Below are 20,902 nucleotides of genomic sequence, written 5' to 3' on the forward strand. Positions count from 1 at the left end.
ATGAAAATTGTGGCCACACTTCTGCCGTGCTTTGTGTATTTTTTCGAAATTTTAGATCATCCATTGTGGGACGAAAAAAATGTTGAGCTTCAGCTCTCCCGGTTACTCTTGGATGAATATACCATGATGAAAACATCTAACTTTGCGAGAGTTTCTGTTGGTTACTGTTCGAGATATAAGCTCTAACTCATGCATTTTTTCAAAATTTTAGCTCTCCTCCTAAGGATACAAAAAATTATTTTACATAGCTTGAAACCTCTATCTAGTCTTTTCTCTTCTAGGAAAATACCCCTAACTTTGCAAATATTTTTATGGAACACGACGCGATATATTCAACCGAATAAAATACCGAATAGCACGTTACTACGTACGAAATCTCTACCTCGTCTTGCAGGAAAATACCCTTAACTTCACAATTGTGCTGTCAAACAAATAGATTACTTGATGAGTTTCTTTTTCAAAATTTCCGCTTACCGGTAGAGACTCAACCGCGAGGGTCAGCCGTGTTTCTTTTTCCGCGGAGAATCCCCCTACCCTAAACTCGGTCGTTTGACGAAAAGTCTCTTAGGTGGCCGGGCGGAGGCAATGAATTTTCAAGGAAGAAGCGTCGTCCGTGAAAAAGAGCAGAGTGGAAAGGTGATGTGTCGCATCGCCGGGAAAATCAATCCCCGGGTCGGTTTTGTTTGTCTCGTTTCGGCGAGCGTGGCTGCCGCGCGAATGAATCGTGATCTTCGCGAGACGACGCCTGGCATTATTAAGCAACAGGTGATCGCTTCGCCTCGTTCCGGCTGGCAGACATGTATTTTTCCTAGACAGGAGGCCGCGATTTCTCGCGGGCTTGTCGGGCTTGATGAAAAGCCGAACATCGAGCGGGTCGGATCGAGCGTCGTCGTCCCCATCGAGATAAATGCAAAACGATTCCGGAGCTGTCGATCCGTCGACGAACTCCCCCAGCTTTCCAAAATCGGACACCGGAATTCTCCGAAATATTCGAGGGAATCCCCTCGGCTCGCGCGTGATACGAGAATAATGATCGTTCCCCTGCCGAGCCGGAATTTCAAGATCGCCGAGCGCATAAATATCGCTTAGAGATCCCTCGGAAAAAATATTAATACGTCCGCCGGTTGTCCGCAGCTGCATCTACATTTTGATGGGAAAACGTGACTGGCGGGAAGCGAGCGAATATTCGACGGCAAACAAGAAAGCGAAACGGAACCGGGGAGGACGGGGGGACGGGGAGAGAGAAGTGCGGAGAACCGGGTGAAAACGAAAAACCGAACGGCGGACGACGACCTAATTAGAAAATTCTCCTTCCCGTGAAATCGATTAAGAGTTTGCGGGCAGGCGAAAGTTGGATCGTTCGAGGCGTAGATATATTTCACGGTGAAATATTCGCGGCAAGTTCGCCCGGGAAACAAGAAAGGTTTATGCGGCAGCTCGCGGGAGCTTATCCTCGAAGAACTTATCGAGGCGAAAGCGGCTACGAGAGAAGGAGAGAGAAAGAGAGAGAGAGAGAGCGACGCTGTTCGTTCGTTCGTTGGTTGGCTTCGCGACAACCTCGAAAGATGTTTCCGCGCGATGAAAATCTTTCCAGAAGCTTTCCAGAGAAAACACCGTCCCCGTGACAAGCACGCACTCTGATAAATCGCAATTTTCTCTTGCCGGCGGTGGCATCGTGCCCGGACAAAGCCTTCTTACCTTTCCTCGGTGGCCAGAAAAAGAGCAGCGCAACACGAAACACAGGAGAGAGAGAGAGAGCAGTTCGAAAGGAGAAACCTTTCGTCGGGGCCATTCTGCCAATTTCCTTCGGAGTCTGTTCACCTTAATCGAGCTCTCCTATCTCTATCTCTCTCTCTCTCTCCCCCTCTGGTCACCCGCACGAGTCACTCTTTTTTTCCTTTGGCTCTCTCCAGCTCTTTCTCGACGGGCCACCGACCAGGCGGCTGGGTTTCAACTTCCAATCCCTATGGAGACGCGAACAGTCGAGCCGAGGCCGTCCGCCACTCGGCCGTACCGAAACACTTGAAAAGTTTCATTCAGAAAAGACGACCGGTCGAAACGAGGGGCAGCACACCGCTCCAGAAAGGGACAGAGAGCTCCGCCTCAGGATTTTAGGGAGCAAAGGCGAGCCAGACTCGAACCCGCGATCTCGAGATCCCGTGGAATGATCAGCCATAAATATGAAGCCCTCCAACGAAAACCCTGAACTTTACGAAGAGCTTTCTTGATTACTGGTCGACCTATTCGAATGAATCCAAGTGCAAACTGTGGGCACGCTCTAACTTTACCTTTCATATTTTTTCCGAAATTTTAACCCATTCGTTGGGGGCAGAAAAAATTATTACAAGCTCTTGATTTGTCTTTATCTTAAAGGGATGATGACTTGTAACTTTCTGAGCGATTTTTTTTTCTTTGGCGCCATTTGAGCTATTCGAAAAAATCGAAGTGCATATAGTAGATGCACTTTGACTGTGTTTCGTGTATTTTTTCCAAATTTTAAGTCACTCATTACGGGTGCAAAAGAGTATTCCGGAGAACTTGAAATCTCTCTGTCTCTTCTTCGAAGAAAAATAGTGAGGTGAAAATCCTTATTTTCGTAAGGATCTTCCTCGAGTACCATACGATGTATTCGAATGAATGAATAATCTGGTAGTAAATACACGTCAGATTTACATCTCGTATTTTCTTCAAAATTGTAGCTCACCCTTCAAGCACAGAAAAAATCGATCTACCTCCTAGGGCAAACTTTAATTTTCTTTAAATTGAGACAAGAACAGAGTCTCGTCATCGCAGCATTTTCGCAAAACGGCGAACATTTGCGCGACACAATTCGCAGGAGAAGGATCGATAACAAGGGAAACAAAAATGTTACAGAGCCGCGAGAGAGAGCAAACGAGGATAGAGGAATCGATAATTCGTGTTAGGCGTGCGGGGTTGCGAATTGCGACTGCATCGACGTAAAACGGTTAAGCATCACTGCTTCGAGACGTGACTGAGAGACAGATGAAAGTCTGCGGTAGGCGGTAGATGGGTAGAGGAACGAGTCCCCCGATGTAATCGCATCCTCGTTATCGTGTTCTTCGCGGCGTCGTCGTCGGTCCATTGCCGGCAGTCGGCGCTGTCGTTTTCGTCGTTTGTTCGTTGGGAAATCGTCGTGGGGTCGTTTGGGAGTCGGGTCGATCGAGACGGTGGGAAACTAGTGGAGAACTATCCAAGTAGCGGGAAACGCGACGAGGGGGGGACAAATTCCTGCGAGATCGTGGAATCGGCCGCAAACATACCGAAATCTCAAGAAACGCGCGAGATGCGTCTCGGCAGGGACGATCGTCGAGGTAAAGGGAGAAACGATCCGGAAATCGACAAGGACAATGGATTCCAAACTGAGTTCAAAACACAACCCTTTCATACGAGGCTTCACTGCGGAGAAAAACGAGATCAGATTATTTCTTACTATTGGCTACGCAATATTGTTTCAAATTTGTCGATAAAATAATTAATGGATGCTTTGAAGAATTTATAACATAACGTGGTGATTCTGCGTGGAGAACTGAGTCGAAAATGTGTAATGTAATTTTTTCATATGGGGATTCAAAGTCGTGAAAAATGGGCTTGAAGGTTCACGTGCTGCCTGACCATAGCACACCTTTTCTACTTACAGTCGCTCGGAATCTTCAGATACATTATTCTCGAGAACAGAGCCTCGTATCAGAGAATTGTACTCTCCGTTTTAGTTTCAGTTTTTCAAGTAGAATGCGTAGGTGGCTTTAAAAATATTGTTCGCGAACGGGACAAGGGGAAGCCTGGAATGAGGAACGAGCCTGTTCGCGAGTCGTTTCCTTTCCGGCCACGTTCCGGACTGTCTAAGCGCCTGATGTACTTAGCGCCGGTGACCCTGAGCTTGATAACGCATTCGAATTCGTTCGTTCGCGTGTTCGCGTTGGGAAATCGTCGTGGAGTTGTTTGGGTCGATCGAGACGGCAGGGAAACGCGTGGAGCGCTAACCAAGAAGCGGGAAAGGCGACGAGGGAGGACAAATTCCGACGGGATCGTGTAATCGGCCGCAGATACACCGAAATCTCGAGAAACGCGGAGCGGCGAGGACGATCGTCGAGGTAAAGAGAGAAGCGATCCGGGAATCGACAGGAACAATGGGTTTACGGAGGAGAGATGGTAGATTTCTGGATGCCGCCGGTTGTATTGTCGGCGGTGGCGGTTGGTAAAAGCGGCCGGCGAGGGAAGGAATTGTTTGTCGCGAGCCATGAGCGAGGATGAGCCGGGCGGAGAGGGGAGGACCCGAGGGACGGGAGGGAAGGTCTGTGGGCGATTTCTATTGTCGCCGGTGAACGCTCACGGTCGCCGATATAATTGGCGCCGCCCTGCCGGATAACTCGAACGATAACGAGGACAAAAGAAGCCACGCCGTAGAAGAAAACAATGGAAGAAGACCCGCTGCTGAAAGTACTCGGGGCCGGCGAAGAACGACGAGCGAGTTCTTCGGGGCGCGATGACACGCTGCAGCTCAGCTCCGCGCGGCTCCGCTTCCGTCGCCGGGATCCGAAGCTGAATCTGACAGAATTCAACGGGCTCGTTCGTCGCTTTCGTCGCTTTCGCCGCTCCGACGATGAACCGGGCGCAACGGAGCAACCTTTCGGCGGAAACGCCAGCGATTTCCCCGCGTTAATTGTGCTCGTTAACGAGGGCAGAAGGAAAAATCGGAAAGACGACGCGACGAGACGCGCTGCCCGAGCTTCCTCAATTGCCGGCAAAACCCAGACCCCATTGTCGCCCGACGAAAAACGATCTTATCTCCTCGCGATCCTTCGCTCATTCTCTTTCTCTCTCTCCCACTTTCTCTATTTCGCCCGCTTTTTCGCTCCCTTTCGCGCAAGCCGATTCAAACGACGCTGCCATTCATTCGGCCAGAGTCTCGTTGCAGACCTGAATAATTTGTAAAACGTGGAAGACGACACTCGACGTCGCTGAAATGCAACAAGCTATCCGACGCAAGAAAGCGGAAACATCGTTTTGCGCGTGTTTAAAGTTACGCGAAGATTTATGGCTGCCGCTGCTGCCCCTCCTCAAAGGATCGTCCTCTTACTCTATCTCTCTCTCCGGGGGGTGGCCGGACTTTCAAGAATTTATGTGGGCCAACATTTTCCGGCGCTCGTCCGAGTTCGAGCAGGAAGCGAGGACGGTCCTTTTTTCAATTTTTATAGGTCAGTGATATCGTTTTAATTGAAGCGGATTCTCCTTTTTTCCCCGATCGTTCGTTCCTTCTCTATCTCCGACTCATTGTTAATGCCAGAAACGACGGACTCGTCGCCGTCGTCGTCGACGTCGATTCGAACGAGCCCCGATAAAAATCATGACGAACCGGTTGCGTAGACCACTCGAAGCCCCGTTTATACGAAAAGTTCGCCGTTGCTCTCGATCCTCGCTGACACGCGATGGATACCGGGGCCGCTATCCAACAGGTTTCTTCCTACCCCTCGGCTCGGCTCGGCTCGAAACGTATTTACAAGCGGGACGACCAGATCAAACTTGGCGAAAGTCGTACTCGGCAGGCGGAGAGCCAAGTTCCGAGACCGAGTTCCGGTTTCTCTTTTAATTGACGAGATTATAAAAGAACGATTTACGGAAAACCACCGCGCCGTCTCTCGTCTCCCAACCGGCCACCACCGCCGATGGTAATTGCAGTTCGATCGTCGGTCTTCGGATAACTTTCACCCAGTTCGCTAGCCCTTGTAATCATTCGCCGACGGAATGGGACGGAACGGGGAAAGTACGATCCGAATTTCTCCACAGAATCACAGGGGACTTTGCAGAAGGGAGAGATACACGAGAACCGTGTCTTCAGTCGGTTTCGAGAGATTCGTCGGATATACTCTTTCTCTCTCTATCTCTCTCTGCCTCGCGCGCGCGCGCACACTATCGACGTGACTACTCTCGCAATTATCGTGGCCATCGAAGATTCCTACACCACAGTTATATATGTACCTGTGGTGTAGGAATCTTCGATATAACGACGACGGTACCACTCTACCGGCGTCCCTACGAAAATGGGACGTCTCTTTAATTAATCCCACGTGACGCAATTATCGGCAGATTTAATTATCGAAAAAAAGAGGAAAATTGTCGAGGAGTTAGCTTGCGGCGCAGCACAAGCCCCATTGAAACGGAACCAGGACCGCCGCGAAGTTGTCGGAAACTTCGAGTGCGGCATCCTCCAACTTAAATTTAACTACGAGCTCACCCTAAGGATTAACGCAGTATCGTTGTAATTACGGCGAAGAACAAGGGCAACTCGCCCCCTCAAAACAACTCGAATTAATCCTTCTTTCGCCGCGCGCGACGCGCCCCGAGATTGTCGTTCAGTTCGGTATCTCGTTTTTCTGTTCACAATACTCTTGTAGTCTTAACGTGATTAAAGGTTCACTAAAGGGAACTCTAGGGGCATTGATACCCGCTAATAGGGTACATTGGAATTTAGGATTATTTCGTTTCTAACTGGACCATCTTAAGGTAATATCGTAATGATATTATATTATAAGTGGTTAAGAGAGACAGAAAGAAATATTTTACTCCTGCTTGTTAGAATGTAAATTTTTATTTCCTGAGATTACGGGTTTTTTTCTTCCAATGTCGTGTAATGTACTACTCCACGGAGCTACAAACACTCTATTACAAAATCTCATGTTCCTTCCTGAGAGATTGTAGATTGTGTATATAATGTCACTATCACGTCCATTATCAATTAAGCGACTCCAACTGATATGTACGTTACGTTCATATTAGTGTAAGGTTATTGTTGTAATATTATGTATGTAATACAGATTGCAGAATAACCTCTTATCGGAAGTAATAACTGTACAATAAAAAAAAAAATTTTTATTTCATGCAAAGATCCGTGATCTTTAATTATGATTGGGAATATCGATGAGGGGGGCCAGATAAGATTCCACCGTAGAAATTTTCGATTAGGTTTAGGTGGGCGGGTGGCTTTGGCGCACGTGAAAAAGAAGATAAATCGAGCGGCTTCTTGTCGGAGCGTCCGAGAATAGAAATTTCGAGGTATCGAGCGTCGCGGGTATTTCTCCCATACGTGGGGTCCCTTCCCGCGTCTCCCATAAACCGTTTTACGAACTTTTTCCGGTATATTGAATTCTGATTCCATTCTCGAGCACTCGGACACCGGTATATCCGGTCACATCTACCGGCATCAGTGGACCGTCTTCCCGGACGAGCGAGCCTCTGTTTCTCGTCCGGGGAGATGGGGAACGGGAATGGGATATCCTCGCCAGTTCCAATGGCTTTTCCTAACTTTCGATCCCACGGGACTGACCGCGGTATGTCTGCCCGAGGTACCCGTGCCCGATTCTATGCGGACCACGCGCCGTCTCGGTTACTTTCGAACCAGGTCCGATCTAGCCCGATCCGTCTCTCGTATTCTACACCGCGTCGGACCTATAATCGACGAATCGAGACTTCGATTTCCATGCGACCGGAGAACACCGCTACCGGGCCATTTCCATACAATTCCATGAATTAATCCGCATAAACGAGTAAATCAACGGCCCGTGTGTCTTTGAACTACCGTAAATACTGTTTCTTTCAACATAAAATGCGATAAAACTGTGAGAAAAAATCGCAGACGATTGTTTCGGGTGTCATTGTAAAGGATAAACTACCCTTTCAAGGGTACATTGGGATGAACATAGAAAAAAATTGTGTGAACCTCGTGGAGTCGTTTGAATTTTCAAAATGTTAATAGATGCTTTTCACTTCAGGACGACTAATGGAATCCGTCGATTTTCTTTCTGCTACAGGAGATAAACTGCCTAGCGGATTCCCGTTGATATCCCAATCGCCGTCGGCCAAGGCGGTCGAAATCGGACACAACACCGTCCTCCTTTGCGCCGCCGTTGGATCACCGCCACCTATTATTTCCTGGGTCAAAAACAAGCTGCCCATCGATCCGACCAACTCCCGCTACACGGTCCTCGACACCGGTGAGTATTTAAATCAGCTCTACCACCCTCTCTACCTACAGCTCTAGCCGTGTTAAACCGGTGGTTACATCGTCCGCGCTCGGAATTGCACGGTGTTTTAATTTGCCGAAAATAACTCCCGGTTTCCGGCGAAATTTCAAGCAGAAATTTGCTATTCTTATTCGGCCACCGTTATTCCGTCAATCGTACTACGAAGAAGCGGATGCTCCATAGTTAAACCGGATTTTGCAAACAGTCGGGGACAGGCGGGTGCAAAAAGTTAATAACGTCCCGGAGGAGGAAGTTAAACGTATATTTGTCATTATGTTTACTTTAATGCTTCAATGCTGGTTACAAATATTCTGAGAATAGACTTTCGGTTTTAGAATGAATCTACAGTTGTGTCGACGTGAATGTATTCCCGTATTTTAAGAATGCGCTGACACTATTCAACGAAGATTCGAGGTATTTTTGTGATCCTCGCAAGTTTGACCCAAAACGTCTCGATCGATCGTCACCGATCCCAAAACCGTCGCGAGTCTCGAAAAAGGCAAAAGCAGCGAGCGCGCCGTAAATCCATGCTAACTTTGTGTACCAGGCGCTCCCTCTCTCGCTGTTCTAATTATCCTGCTGTTCGTGGTGTTCCTCGAGGGTGTGCTTCGCAGCCCCGAAGACCGAAGAGTCGCGAATAAGCTTGTAAATCACCGTGAGATAAAGTCTATTAACGAAGATTAAAGGCGCGGGTGTTGAGAGAGCCCCGGTTGAAGTGGATACCGGAGGCTGCGTAAAGGTCGAGGGGAAGAAAAATATGGATGGTGTATAGATCGAAGATGTTCGGTACAGTGGGTGGGGTGCGATGAGAGAGACTGGGAGCAAGAGAGAGAGAGAGTGGGAGAGGGAGGGCAGGTAACAATGGGGTGAAGCCCGGTGGCGCGTGTCATATCTCGTCGAGTGCCAGAGTGCGTAAGTCACTGTCAACTCGCGGTAGCGTTGATCGAGTGGTCACGCGATATGGGAACATCCAGCACATTCATCTCGTTTGCCGAGAGCGCGCACCTGCTCTGCTCTGCTCGCGAAGTATGCTTCGTGTCTGCTCGGCGAATAGGATCAATATCATCGACGTTTTCCACCGAAAAATCCTCGAAAGATCCGATGACTTCGGATGACGCTGTCGAATCACACCGTCTGACTTCGCGCCGACTTACACTACTTGCTAGTGTCCTCGCGCGAGATTCATGCTCTTTCCAAGCTTCGTGAGTCCCTTGAGTCAATGTGGCACATTTTTCACTGATTATGGATAGGCGATATGTTCTGAAAATCGTCTAATTAGTTAGGAACAATTACCGCACCTTAAACTAGTTTCCATTTTCAGAGGAGGAATTCATGAAGTCGATTGCTTGTCTTTCCAACACACTGATCTTCTCAAAATGGAAAAGGGATGAAGATGAGGGTAGAGAAAAATGAGAAACGAGTGAGGGTTAACCCCTTAACAATTTTCTTGATGGTTGCAATGTTCGAATAGGAGAGTAGGGTACTTAGAAAGGAGTAATCCCTATACTTAAGACATGTTCTTTCAAATCTCCATCACGAGTTTGACGCGATATAGCACAAGATGTGAGCCACTTAGGATATCACCTGAAATATTTCCGATGCTTTCAACGATACTACAGAACGTGCAAACGAACGAACGTTGTGGGATTACGATTGCCAGACCTATTCTACGAGCGTCTCCAAATAAAGCTAAAAGCTTGGGACAAACTGTTAGGCGAGTCTTCCGTCGTCGTCGTGGTCGGACACGGTTTCAACAGCGGAGAGCATCGAGCATGATCATCGGGTCTGTTCGAAGACCGGACAAAAGGAGAAAGGAAGGGGCGAGCCGGGTTTCCCGCGGCGAATTCTCGCGGTGGGTTTCGCGTTTAATCCGCGGGACGCCGAGCGAAATGTCGTCGACAGATCCGGACGTTAATGAGGAGCCGCGATTCGCGAAATATAATTCGCGATAACGGGGCAAACGAACGTGCGCGCGCACGGCCGCGCGGTTTTCTATATAGCAGCGAAGTTGTTTCGCTAACGCACGATGTAACCTATTATCATTATTTTTCCGTGGCGGCTAGCTGCGATACACGTGCACGCACGCACGCACATATACACAAACAGATACACGCATCGACGAGAGACGAGGGCGACGTTTACCCATACACACACGCCCGCGCACGCGTGAACGTCGTGCAGAGGCGTGTGTGGAACGTTCACTTTGTTTTTATCGCAATGGCGGTATCATTATCGAGCGGCACGTCACGTAATACCGGCGTGCACTTGCCCGACTATCTTTACGGCGGCCGGCGCAGTTTGCCTCGACGTGAAAAGTGTACATTAGATGCAGGAAAGCCGGCTGCATACACGCCGGTATCGTTCGCCTGTATCGCGCGCCCGGTTACGTGTACGTGCATGCGTTATGCATACATCCCGGGCCCGCGTATTCCGAGTACAGACTTCGCCATAAAATTCGTTACGACCGGAGCACTCACCGCGACGCGCGGCGTCGCGACACTGCTCCACCGCCCTCGGCACAGTCGCACAACATTGAAACACGAACCACCCACGATTAACCCCTTCGATACTGACTTCCACGCTCGCCCGTCAAAATTCTGCATTGATTCGCTACCTCGGTAGAATGTATCGAGCCAGCGAAACTGCGCACACTTTTTGCACGTTTGGAAATTTATTAGTCCGAGTCGACGCATTGCACCTGTTCCACGCGACGTCATGCAATGCCTCTTAGTATCGCGATGGAGCCATCACAGTGGTTTAATGACTCTTTCACCTGTCGTCGTTTAAAGCCTTCGGTTTCTTGCCTGTTTCCTTATATGCTCTGCTGTCTGACGAACGGCGATTAATTCCACTTCCGTCTGACCGTCGCAAATTCACTGATTAACGTCTCAATCGTTATGCTCCCTTCGGATAATATAGGATCGTTACATAAATTCGATAATCTTCAATTTATCGTTATTAATAAAATGGAGTATTCCAGTGAATTGTGAAATCATTTAATAAATGAAATTAACATGGCGACCACGTTGGTCATACGTGGGTGACACAACTCTTCATCTGTTTCTAAGAATTCATTTTGTTCATAATACAATCGTTTGTAACGAACTTGATTGGAATTTGCACTATCTGAAAGAGTTCAAGAAGTAATTCCTGCGATAAACTTAAACGTTGCACTTTTTATTACAACGACTATATTGCTTTGATTTTGCGGGACTTTTGAGGGGTGATTGTTCTGCAATCGCTGTCACAATAGCGGTATATTTCAGAGGGCAACGGGAGAAGCACAAGGGAAAATTTGCAGATTTTTGCGAATGGCCCGAAATTGTTGAATCGAATCCGTGTGTTCGGGCAACGGGTTCCCCGGGATCCTGGTTCCTCGGAGTTGCATGCACACGCGTCCCGGAGTACCCGGTGCACCGGAGACCTCTACGTGTGCCCGACTATAGCGCACGTTCGTCGATCTTACGACTCTAGCAACTGCTGGCGCATGCATCGCACGTATAAACGGGAATATCGCGTGCGTGCTCGTGTCCCCGGGTCGTGTCCGCGTGCACGCGGCCGCCGGAGCCGCGTTCGCGGTCATCTTATCGGAGATTCTCGCGAGGGAACCTTGCCAAAACCAACAGCACCCTCGCCTTTACCCTATTGGAACGGAAATTTGATCGGATACGACCTGGCCGGACCCGGGGACTCCATCCGAGAAATACTAAAATATTTTCACAGTCGACGCGCAGGAAATTCGCCGACGCGCGCCGCAGATGGGGACGAACCGCGAAAAAAACCTCCCGGGATTGAAATTTGAATAACTACTTAAACACCTAGTGCGTTACGCTTCGTGAAATTTACACGGAAGCTTGTAAACAATTCATTGTTCTCTGTAGCTTTGGAAGAATCGACTGGTTTAGCATACATCATTTCTCTACTCTAAAAAGTGAACATTTCATTTGTAAACTGCGGATTTTAAGCATTTATGACAGAAACGAGATGTGCAAATTGAAATAGTAGAAGGGTCAAAAGAATGTAAGAATGTCAATATATTATTTTGAAATGATTCAAATCGTTAAGGAAGGAAAGAAATTTTAATAAGGCTACTGCTGTTTCTTGCAATCGATGCAATGTTTATTTCGCATGAGGATCCGCTGTCTATTCATTTAATACACTAGACGATTACTGCATTGGGCAACAAACTATTCGTATCTCATCCTATTCATTTTATGGATGTCCACCTGTAGTTTTTAATTTTATATAGTCTGGATAGGGTCAGTTGTAGTGTTGTTGGTGCGAGGGAACTTGTGACAGTTTTAACGTTTTTAACCTGGTTCTTCGCCCTCGTTTGCAAGCTTATTTTTACTGACGTCGTCCGCATAGTGACGTCGACTGCATACTGGATCGTCGAAGTTCATGCACGTTTTTTTTTTAGGAATTTGTGTTTTAATAGGTACTAAAAAATTCTTGAATATTCTCGCATGTTGCAGGACATGGTCCAGTAATTTTTACGGTCACCTGTTACAGATTTTTAATGAAATATTGCACAGAATTCCGTATCCTGTATGTTCAGCTGGCTTTGGAGCAGCTAGTAGCAATCTATTCTCTTTTATCTTAATCCCCAGCCGTATTATTCTCTTCTCAGTGCTACTAACTTCTTCATCTTTAAATGTTCCCTAGTAATTATGCATGTGGTTGAGTTAGAATCGGCGTCTGACCATGACCGGCTAATTCTACTTCTTGTGAGCGCTAGATCACGCATAGGCGTCGAATGTTCAAACTGAATTTTCCCGAAAATCGAGCATCAACCGTGGCAATGTTATTCGTTTCTTTTACTCATCATGCGAATAGAATCACCTCGTGTCCACTTGTACCACTCGTCCTGAGACATTCCCTAATCAAGAAGTTATCCCCTCGGAAACGTTACAGATGTTAAAACAATCTCTTAACTTTTTGATATTTTCCCTAGCTATCTTCAAATTGAAGAAACCGAAGAAAAATGCATGGAAACACATAGCACCTAAATAATCTGACCTCCCGTAATCAATTTTGAAATATTCCTCACAATGAGCACGAGGTATGCCGTCCCTGGGGGGTTAAGCATGAAATAATGTCTGTGTAAAATTCTTTCTCCTACTGTGGCAAGGGTGGTGTTTGCTAGCTTCGGACGCAGTATGCGTGGTTTCTGCGTCGCAGCGGATGCGTCTGCGTGGAATCGTGACCGAGGTGTACGCGTCGAGTTGGAAGTTGAGAGAGAAAGACAGAGGGAGGGCGACGGAGAGAGAATAAGGGAGCAAGGGCGGCTAGGATGACAAGCTCGAAGCGGAAAGCATTCCCCTCTAGTCGCATCAGTCACTCGCTCTCGCTCCCTTAACGTTATTCGCGTGTCTTCGCGGCGGCGTTGGAGAAACCCCCCTCGTGCCCCCGTCAATACCGTTAGAAGGTGTACGCCGCCGCCATACGGCGCCGCCTCGCTACGTATATCCCATAAAATATACGGCTTAATGTATCGCAAAAAGTACACGACGAGGGCAATGTACTTCGCCGCGTGTATCCGCGTACTAACTTCCCGCGGAAAGAAAATGGATGGCACGGGGAAACGATGCGCGGCCCGCAGTGGTGGGACGGAAAAGGGTGGGGGGGGGCGAGAAACCCGGCGAGAAGAAGGGAGAGACAAAGTGTTGCAGGAGTCGCGCGCGCAAGGATGGTAACGCGTTTAACGACTAAAAGTCGTAAGGCAGAGCTCGGCCGTTAACGAAGCCGACCGCCCCACGGTTTTTGCCCGAGCGTTCCTCGCGCTCCACGAACGAAACGCGCGCGAAAAACCGGCCCCACGTACGCGCGCGACTCGCTCATTCCAATTTCCCGCTGGAGAAAAAAATGTTATGCCTGGCCGGACGAGGAATTGTTTGTTCGCACTCTGCAGCCTAGTTTCGGGACCTGTCCTCTAGCTCGGCTTCCAGTTTCTTCGCTGTACGGCTTTCTTGCTGTGCTGATCTATTCGAAAAATAAAGGACAAACTTGTAGAACAGCGAATTCGTGTAGAATTCCGATGATGTTACAACACCACACCTACGGAGCATAAAAAGTGACTCACATTTATTGCTTTGTAAGAATGACAAGATCGAGTTCACTTCGCCATTTTTATTATTAGACTGCGGATTTTATGCATTGTGACGAAAACAATTATTATTACTTTCAGCTCATGCACAGTTATTGGCAAAATAAATAATCGTCTACGTTGCTCCCGTGTCTTGCAATTAATGCAGACAATTTTTATTTTCGCACAAACGTTCTTCGCGGTCTAGTGATAATCAATTTGGAAAACGGCAGACGATGTTAAGCCTGCGTCACGCAGGAATTCCGGAATTACGGCGAATATTCCGCCATTATCAATCGCGGTCTATCGATACTGCTTGGTCGACCTAATAAATTCGCGAGTACGGCCCGCCATTGTCGGCGCGGAGCGTTAGGTTCGGGGGTTGAAATTTTCATGCGGCCGACGTCTACGGGCATTGTTACAAGTCCGCGGTAGTCATTGTTTGCGTTCATTCGTGAAAGTAGGTGCGCAGCCCGGGCAATTTACGCGGAGCAATAGCGGCGGTGTGCTGTAGCCGGTTATCGCGTCGCGGTGCTGGAAACCGTGTTGAAGCGTGCGGGTATCGTTAAATTCCGCGGAATCCCATCATCCGTGTTCGATGGTGAAGGTTCTCAGTGAAAAGTTCTGCAGGTTGGTGGCCGGGTATCGTCGCGGCGGCGCAGCAGCATCAAAAATCAACGAAAAGCGGAAGTAAAAGCCCGCCGCTGTCGTTTCCCGGGGTGGGGAATGTAATTCCGAAATTCTTTGCGGCGTCGACGGACAAAAGGCCTGCGGGAGCGAGAAAGAGAGGAAGAGAAAAAGGGAAAGACTGAGAGGGAGGGAGAGAGAAAGAGAGGCGGCGTTACGCGGCCGGACAATGCGGTCGCGAATCTCCATTTCCGTTTATCGCGCAAACGAGACAAATTAATTAAAGTTAGACACAGGCCGGGCCCGGGGTCTCGGTGCGAGCGGACAGCGTGACGCTGGTCCGCCGTATTAAAATAACGGCCGCTTTGCCCCGGTGTCGAGCACTTTACGATAATTGAAGAGAATTAAACTGCCGCGGATTCCACGGCACGCGGAATAAACCAATTTAACGTTTCATTAGTCCTCCGGGCGGGCGTTTACGAGAAGACAGCGCAGCGACCGACAACCGCCTATCGAGCGTCTGGTTTTCGTCGCGCGGTACCGTTCGCATTTTCTGCGAGGAGGAAAAGCGGCAACAACAACCAGCCGAAAACCGACACAAAGGACAGGACTCGCGTAATTACGTGGTAAACCGAGCCAAGCCGCGGCGGAGGCTCGACGCATCGAGAATCATTAAATTATATTTTGCGCTTCTCCGCTCGTAAAGCCACCGACTAACGGGAAACGACGAGCAACGGCGGCGTGAGGAAAGCCGAGGGGGGACGAAGACGACGACGATGACGATGACGGGGAAAGGCGGATAAAGTAAAAGCGCGGGAGGGCAGTTAACGCTTCGTCAACACTCATAAAATTTCCAGCATTAAAGCTGCGAGGCTTGATGAGCAGGGCTGGGAAGTTCGAAACAAGCCCGGAGGTACTACCCACCGGTGCTTAACACCTGCCCTGGGATTCTCGGTGTTCTCTCGCCCGCCTTCTCCTTCTTCCGGGCCGGCCTCGTATCGCCCGTTTTCTTCGAGGCCCGCCAGCTCGCTCGTTCCCTGTTCTTAATTCCGGCATAATATCGCCGATCGTTTCGAAACTTCTGTAATTGTCCGTAGCGATAACGCAGGGGTGCAGAAAACAAGAGAGAGAAAGATAAGCGCAGAAAATCGTTGGTAATAACCGGCGGGGCAACGGGGATCGCGAAACGCGTTATTTACGACGCCTTCGCCGGTTCTTTGCCCGTGCCCCCGTCTCTCGATAATCGTGTACGACACCGTGCCCCTAATTCGCCACCGTAAACTCGCGTTACGTCCTGCCGAGAGAACTCCTCCCGCCTTTCTCGGGGGCCGGGGGATGGTTTTACGCCTCGCCCCCGACATTCGTAAAATATCCTCGGGGCCGAAGTTTCGCTAGTGGCGCGCGGGGAAGAAGAAGGGCAAAGTTCGAAACAAGCCCGAGGTGAAACGAGCACGTCTTAACACCTGTGCGCTGAAATTCCCGGCGTCCGTCCGGTCTTCCTAGCTCCACGCTCGTTCCTTCGCCCGACACGTTACGCGGCTATAGAGACCCACGATCTCCTTTTCCGCCGTGTTTTCCACCCGAGAACCGCCTCTGCCCCGCAACCCTCCCCCGCCGCTCTTCTAACCCCTAGAACCTCCAGAACCTCCCCTCCGGCCATTAGACCACCCTTCACCCACGGGGGTTGACTTATGACGCCGCTGGCTCCGCACCGAGGGGGATTGAGTAAGTTACCTTGCTACCCCTGCGCCGCTTATATTCCTGCCTTTTCCCGCGACCAGAGCGAGCAGAATGCCCCGGGAACCGAGATGAGCCACAGCATGAATGCCACCGCCCGATTAGATCGACTGTGCTACCTAATTTTGCGCCATTAAGCTTCGAACAGCGGACCATTCTTATAACATTCAGTCGCAATAATATTCGGACACTCTTCTAAACAGGATAGCTTTTTAATATTGGACTATGGAACTCGGATCTTTTTGAGAAGTTAGAACAATTAGTTTACTACAGAGTTGAACATTAGTTGAAAATAATTATTCGAATCAATTCTTTTCAGCCGAATATTTTTTTATTGTATTCATCATTCGTAACCAGTTGTTCTGTCTATTCAGTGGAATAATTCATCGTTATTTATTCGAATAGCGATTGCAAAATTATTCGAATAATAATACGAATAATTGTTCATTTCTTCTGATTTTACGTAACTTTTCTAAGTGTTTTTATGCAGATACATTCAGTCACGCGCGCTCGTAATGCTGAGATTGTGTTTATGATTAGTTGACTTTGTCCTCCTGTATCGTAACATGAATCGACTGAATGTGTAAATACAACACTTACACATGCAACACATCGATTTCATGTCATAATCCAAAATGACGTAAATACATCAGCCGCGGCAGAATAGTAAATGTACGAATTACTCATCAGTTAATTACGAGCTTTATACGTGAAAAGAGGACACGAATCGAATATCATAGATTAATTGAATGTACAAACTGTATACATTTTTATCAGAATAAAAATAAAACAAATCAAATAAAAATTCTAATCAAACACTTATTTAATTGAACATTCATTCGATAGTGACGAATAAACTTTTATTTGTTACTCTTATTCATGATCTGTTATCCGATGAAAATTTTTCCCCGCTGATATTATCAAAATTGCAATAGGTATGAATGAATACTGAAATCAATCTCACAAACGATCATAGTTAAGGGTAAAGCGTCACTTTGGAAAAATCTGCTCGAACAGTGACGCGATTATGCGGCCGTGTCGGATGTAAAATTCCTCATTGTATAATTGAAATGCTAGAATTGAATACGGTGAAGCCGACACAGGTGAATGGTGTGTCGAAAAATTGATTTACACGCGAGGGAAATTTTCAATTTCGATGATGCTGCGCGACTCGAGGAACCGGGGAAGATCTCCCGCAGCAACGTGTGCATACATACAATTAACGGCTCGTTTCATTGCTGGCGAATAGGAACGACAGGGCGGTGTGTGGGAACGTCAACGGGTAATTCGATTTCCTTTCTGGTAGAACGCATTCGCGAACCGACACGACTGCTTCGAATCCTCGCGAAAGACGTTCCATGCCCGCATAATCTTCCCGTCTCCCGTCATTCTCTCTTATATATCAGCGAACCGGGACGCATTTGACGTTAATGCGACCCAACACGTGCGCGCACGCGCTCTTTCTACAACCCCTCGACGAGCCGAAACGTAAAGGTTTGTCCCAGTCGAAAATTTCCCGACATTTTTTCAACGAACACCGAGACGTCGCGACGAATCTACTCGACGATCGATAGGGAGCGAGAAGAAGACTATGATAAATCGATTTAACCTCGGCTCTCGAACTCGATCTGATTTTTGTCATGAATGCACAGGAACCGCGAACAATACTCTTCGTTTGAATACTCAAGAAAAGCATAAGAAGGTTCTCCCAGCAAAAATAAACACAACGAGGAAAACAAAGTTTCCTCGTCGGGGGCTCGGCTTTCGAGAAAATCGAGTTTAAAAATTCGTCGTGCGGCATCTATAAGAAGTAGAAACGGCGAGCCGTGCGCAGACACATTAGCCGACTCCTATCCAATAGCAAGAGTGGAAACTAAGCCTTGGAAATTTCGTCGGACACGCGTCGTATCGAATCAGGGTCTTCTACCGTGTCTGTGCATGGCTCGCCATTTCTAGTTGCAGCTGCTAATGCACGCGAGCTCGAGGAATGTGTTCGAGCTCGACTTTCTCGGAGAATAGAAAAATGATGCTCCATAGTTTCCATTTGTTCTCATCTAAAGAATCATCCATGAAACTTCGAAACGCGGAATTTCGATGGGACGAGAGAAATAATCGGTCGATGGTCCGTCATTCGCGAAATCACTTATTGAATAAAACAAACGGAACGGTTAGAATATTTCCATACAGGATCACGTTTTCGAGCACCGAAACGGAAGGACCGCGGTAGCCGAGTGGTCGACAGGAAAGCCCGCCGATCCAACGTAAACATATTTTCCGTTTGTATTTTGACTGAATCGAACGAGCGCTCGCGCACCGTTGGAAAAGCACAGTACACGAACCGCTGCCCAATTCTCCTCCCTTTGCCTCTTTCGTTCCACTCGAGTCGAGCTCTCTCGCGCGTAATTATAATTGACTTTTGTACCCCCGGTCGATAACTCGACGCGGGTCCAGCCCCGTGTATTAATTATGAAAACGATTGAACCGGCACCGGCTCGCGGAAGAACGAAACAAATTTTCCCTTACGCTCCCTTCCTTCCTTTTTCTTTCTCCCGGGCCGTTACGACGATGCACCCTACGCTGGAAAGAGCGCAAGAGGAATGAGCTAAAGAGAGATAGAGAAAGCGGGGAGAGTGGAGGGAGAAAGCTTTGGCAGCAAGAGGCGGCGGCGGCGGCGGTGGCTGCAGCCTCGGGGTAAACATATTTTCTGTTTGCATTCTATCTCAATCGAATCGAGCGAACGATGCGCGCTCCGTCTTTCGAAGTCATCGCCCACATCGGTTTCTATCTGTATTCCCTTCCTACCGTATCTCGGCGGAGGGAAACGAACGGCAGGGGAAATAGACGATAGTGAATAAAGTACGAGTCGTTGCACACCGCGCGTGTACGTTTCGCGTTTACCACTCGTAATATTAAATATAAGGAAAGATATTTCAATATCGACGGGGTAAACACACAAATAGTTTCGACGCTTTTTCCTGACGCGCGCGCTTCTTGCCTTTGCTCCCTCCCTCTTTCTCTCGTTCTCTGTCTCTACGTCGCCGTGCATTCCCAAGCTCGATATCTTTGTACATATTTATGCCGAGACGTCTGCGTCCTCCCTGCGAGAAGGGACTCGAATAGAAACGTTTCCTCCTCGCCCACTGACAGCTGAAACGTGCCCTGCCGCTGTCTCCCCGCAACGAAAAAAAAAGAAGAACGCCTCCCCGTTTATTCTCACAGCGCGGAAGCCGATTCGCCAAACGCCAGATATTCACCGCAAATATTTGCCAACAGTCGCGCGGACCGTTGCCATCCCGATTGGCGTGTCGAAATCGTGCTCAATAATAATAGTGAACCGCTGAACACACATCCCCTCCAACACTTTGTACACGGTGTGAGGCGAATAAAAGACGGATTTAGTGGTAACAACAGATATTGGTGTAGAAATATTTTAATGAAACTCCTACGGCTTACCAAAATCTGCATCCGACATGGAACACCCACCTGTACAGTTGGGGTATCGTAAAAACGACTGCAGTCTAACTAATTGAGGAACACGATTGCAAGGGATGTATAGCTTCTGGGAAGCTCAGTTTGAGCTGTTTGACCAAGTTTGTAACTTTGGAATTGCTTTATCGGATAATTCTGGAACTTCTACAAATTGATAGCTCCGTATTAATTCAGAAATATGATTCCTAGGAATCCTAGTTTGAAGCTGTTTGACACTATTCAAACTAGGCTTCACTGTATCATTCCAGCGTTCTCAAACATCGATTGCCCAATGATAATGGGAAAATGCAATTGCAAGTGACATGTAATCCAAAAACCCCCAGTTTGCGGCTGTTTGACCAAGTTTGAGACTTTGGAATTGCTTTATCGGATAATTCTGAAACTTCTAGACATTGATAGCTCCGTATTAATTGGGAAATATGATTCCGAGGGATGTATAGACTCCAAGAACCAGTTTACGCTCAATAGTAATTTAAAAATACGACTGTAAGTGACGTGCAGATCTGAAATTCTGGTTGATAGATATTCGACTCAAGCGGCCTAGATAGCTTTGACACATCTCCCAGGTCTATATCGTAGACTTTTACCAATGTAAGACAGTTACACAGTCGCGTTAGCAAGCCCGAGTCTGTTCCGACGCCGAAGAGGCTCGCGTGCGACGATCGTTGATCTGAATTCATAAAGAACCTTCTAATCACCTCGCCCCGGCGTCGTTTCGCATCGGGTATCTAATTGCCTTTGTTGGCGAGGTGTGTGTGTAGGTAACGGACCGTGCGTTTTCTGCTGTCATTACCGATACGTCGAGAGGAAAAGAGAGAGAGAGAGAGAGAGAGAGAGACAGCGGCGCATTAAACGCACGCGTTACATCGCGAAGTTTCGGACGCGTTTTGTCGCGATGTTTTCGGTTCTCCCCGAAGCTTTAAGC

General features: G+C 48.1%; 1 protein-coding gene across 7 annotated transcripts in view; it reads left to right on the forward strand.

Annotated features, from left to right (window-relative positions):
- Positions 1-20,902, forward strand: part of Lar (tyrosine-protein phosphatase Lar) — a 447,011-nt gene that overhangs the window by 393,052 nt on the left and 33,057 nt on the right. For all 7 annotated transcript variants that reach the window (XM_076792940.1, XM_076792949.1, XM_076792933.1 and 4 more), the window contains exon 6: positions 7,827-8,009. In XM_076792940.1, coding sequence (XP_076649055.1) covers positions 7,827-8,009 — 183 coding nt within the window. The remainder of the gene's footprint in view (positions 1-7,826; positions 8,010-20,902) is intronic.

The sequence above is a fragment of the Halictus rubicundus genome, chromosome 1 (genome assembly GCF_050948215.1).
Source record: "Halictus rubicundus isolate RS-2024b chromosome 1, iyHalRubi1_principal, whole genome shotgun sequence".
Classification (NCBI taxonomy): domain Eukaryota; kingdom Metazoa; phylum Arthropoda; class Insecta; order Hymenoptera; family Halictidae; genus Halictus; species Halictus rubicundus.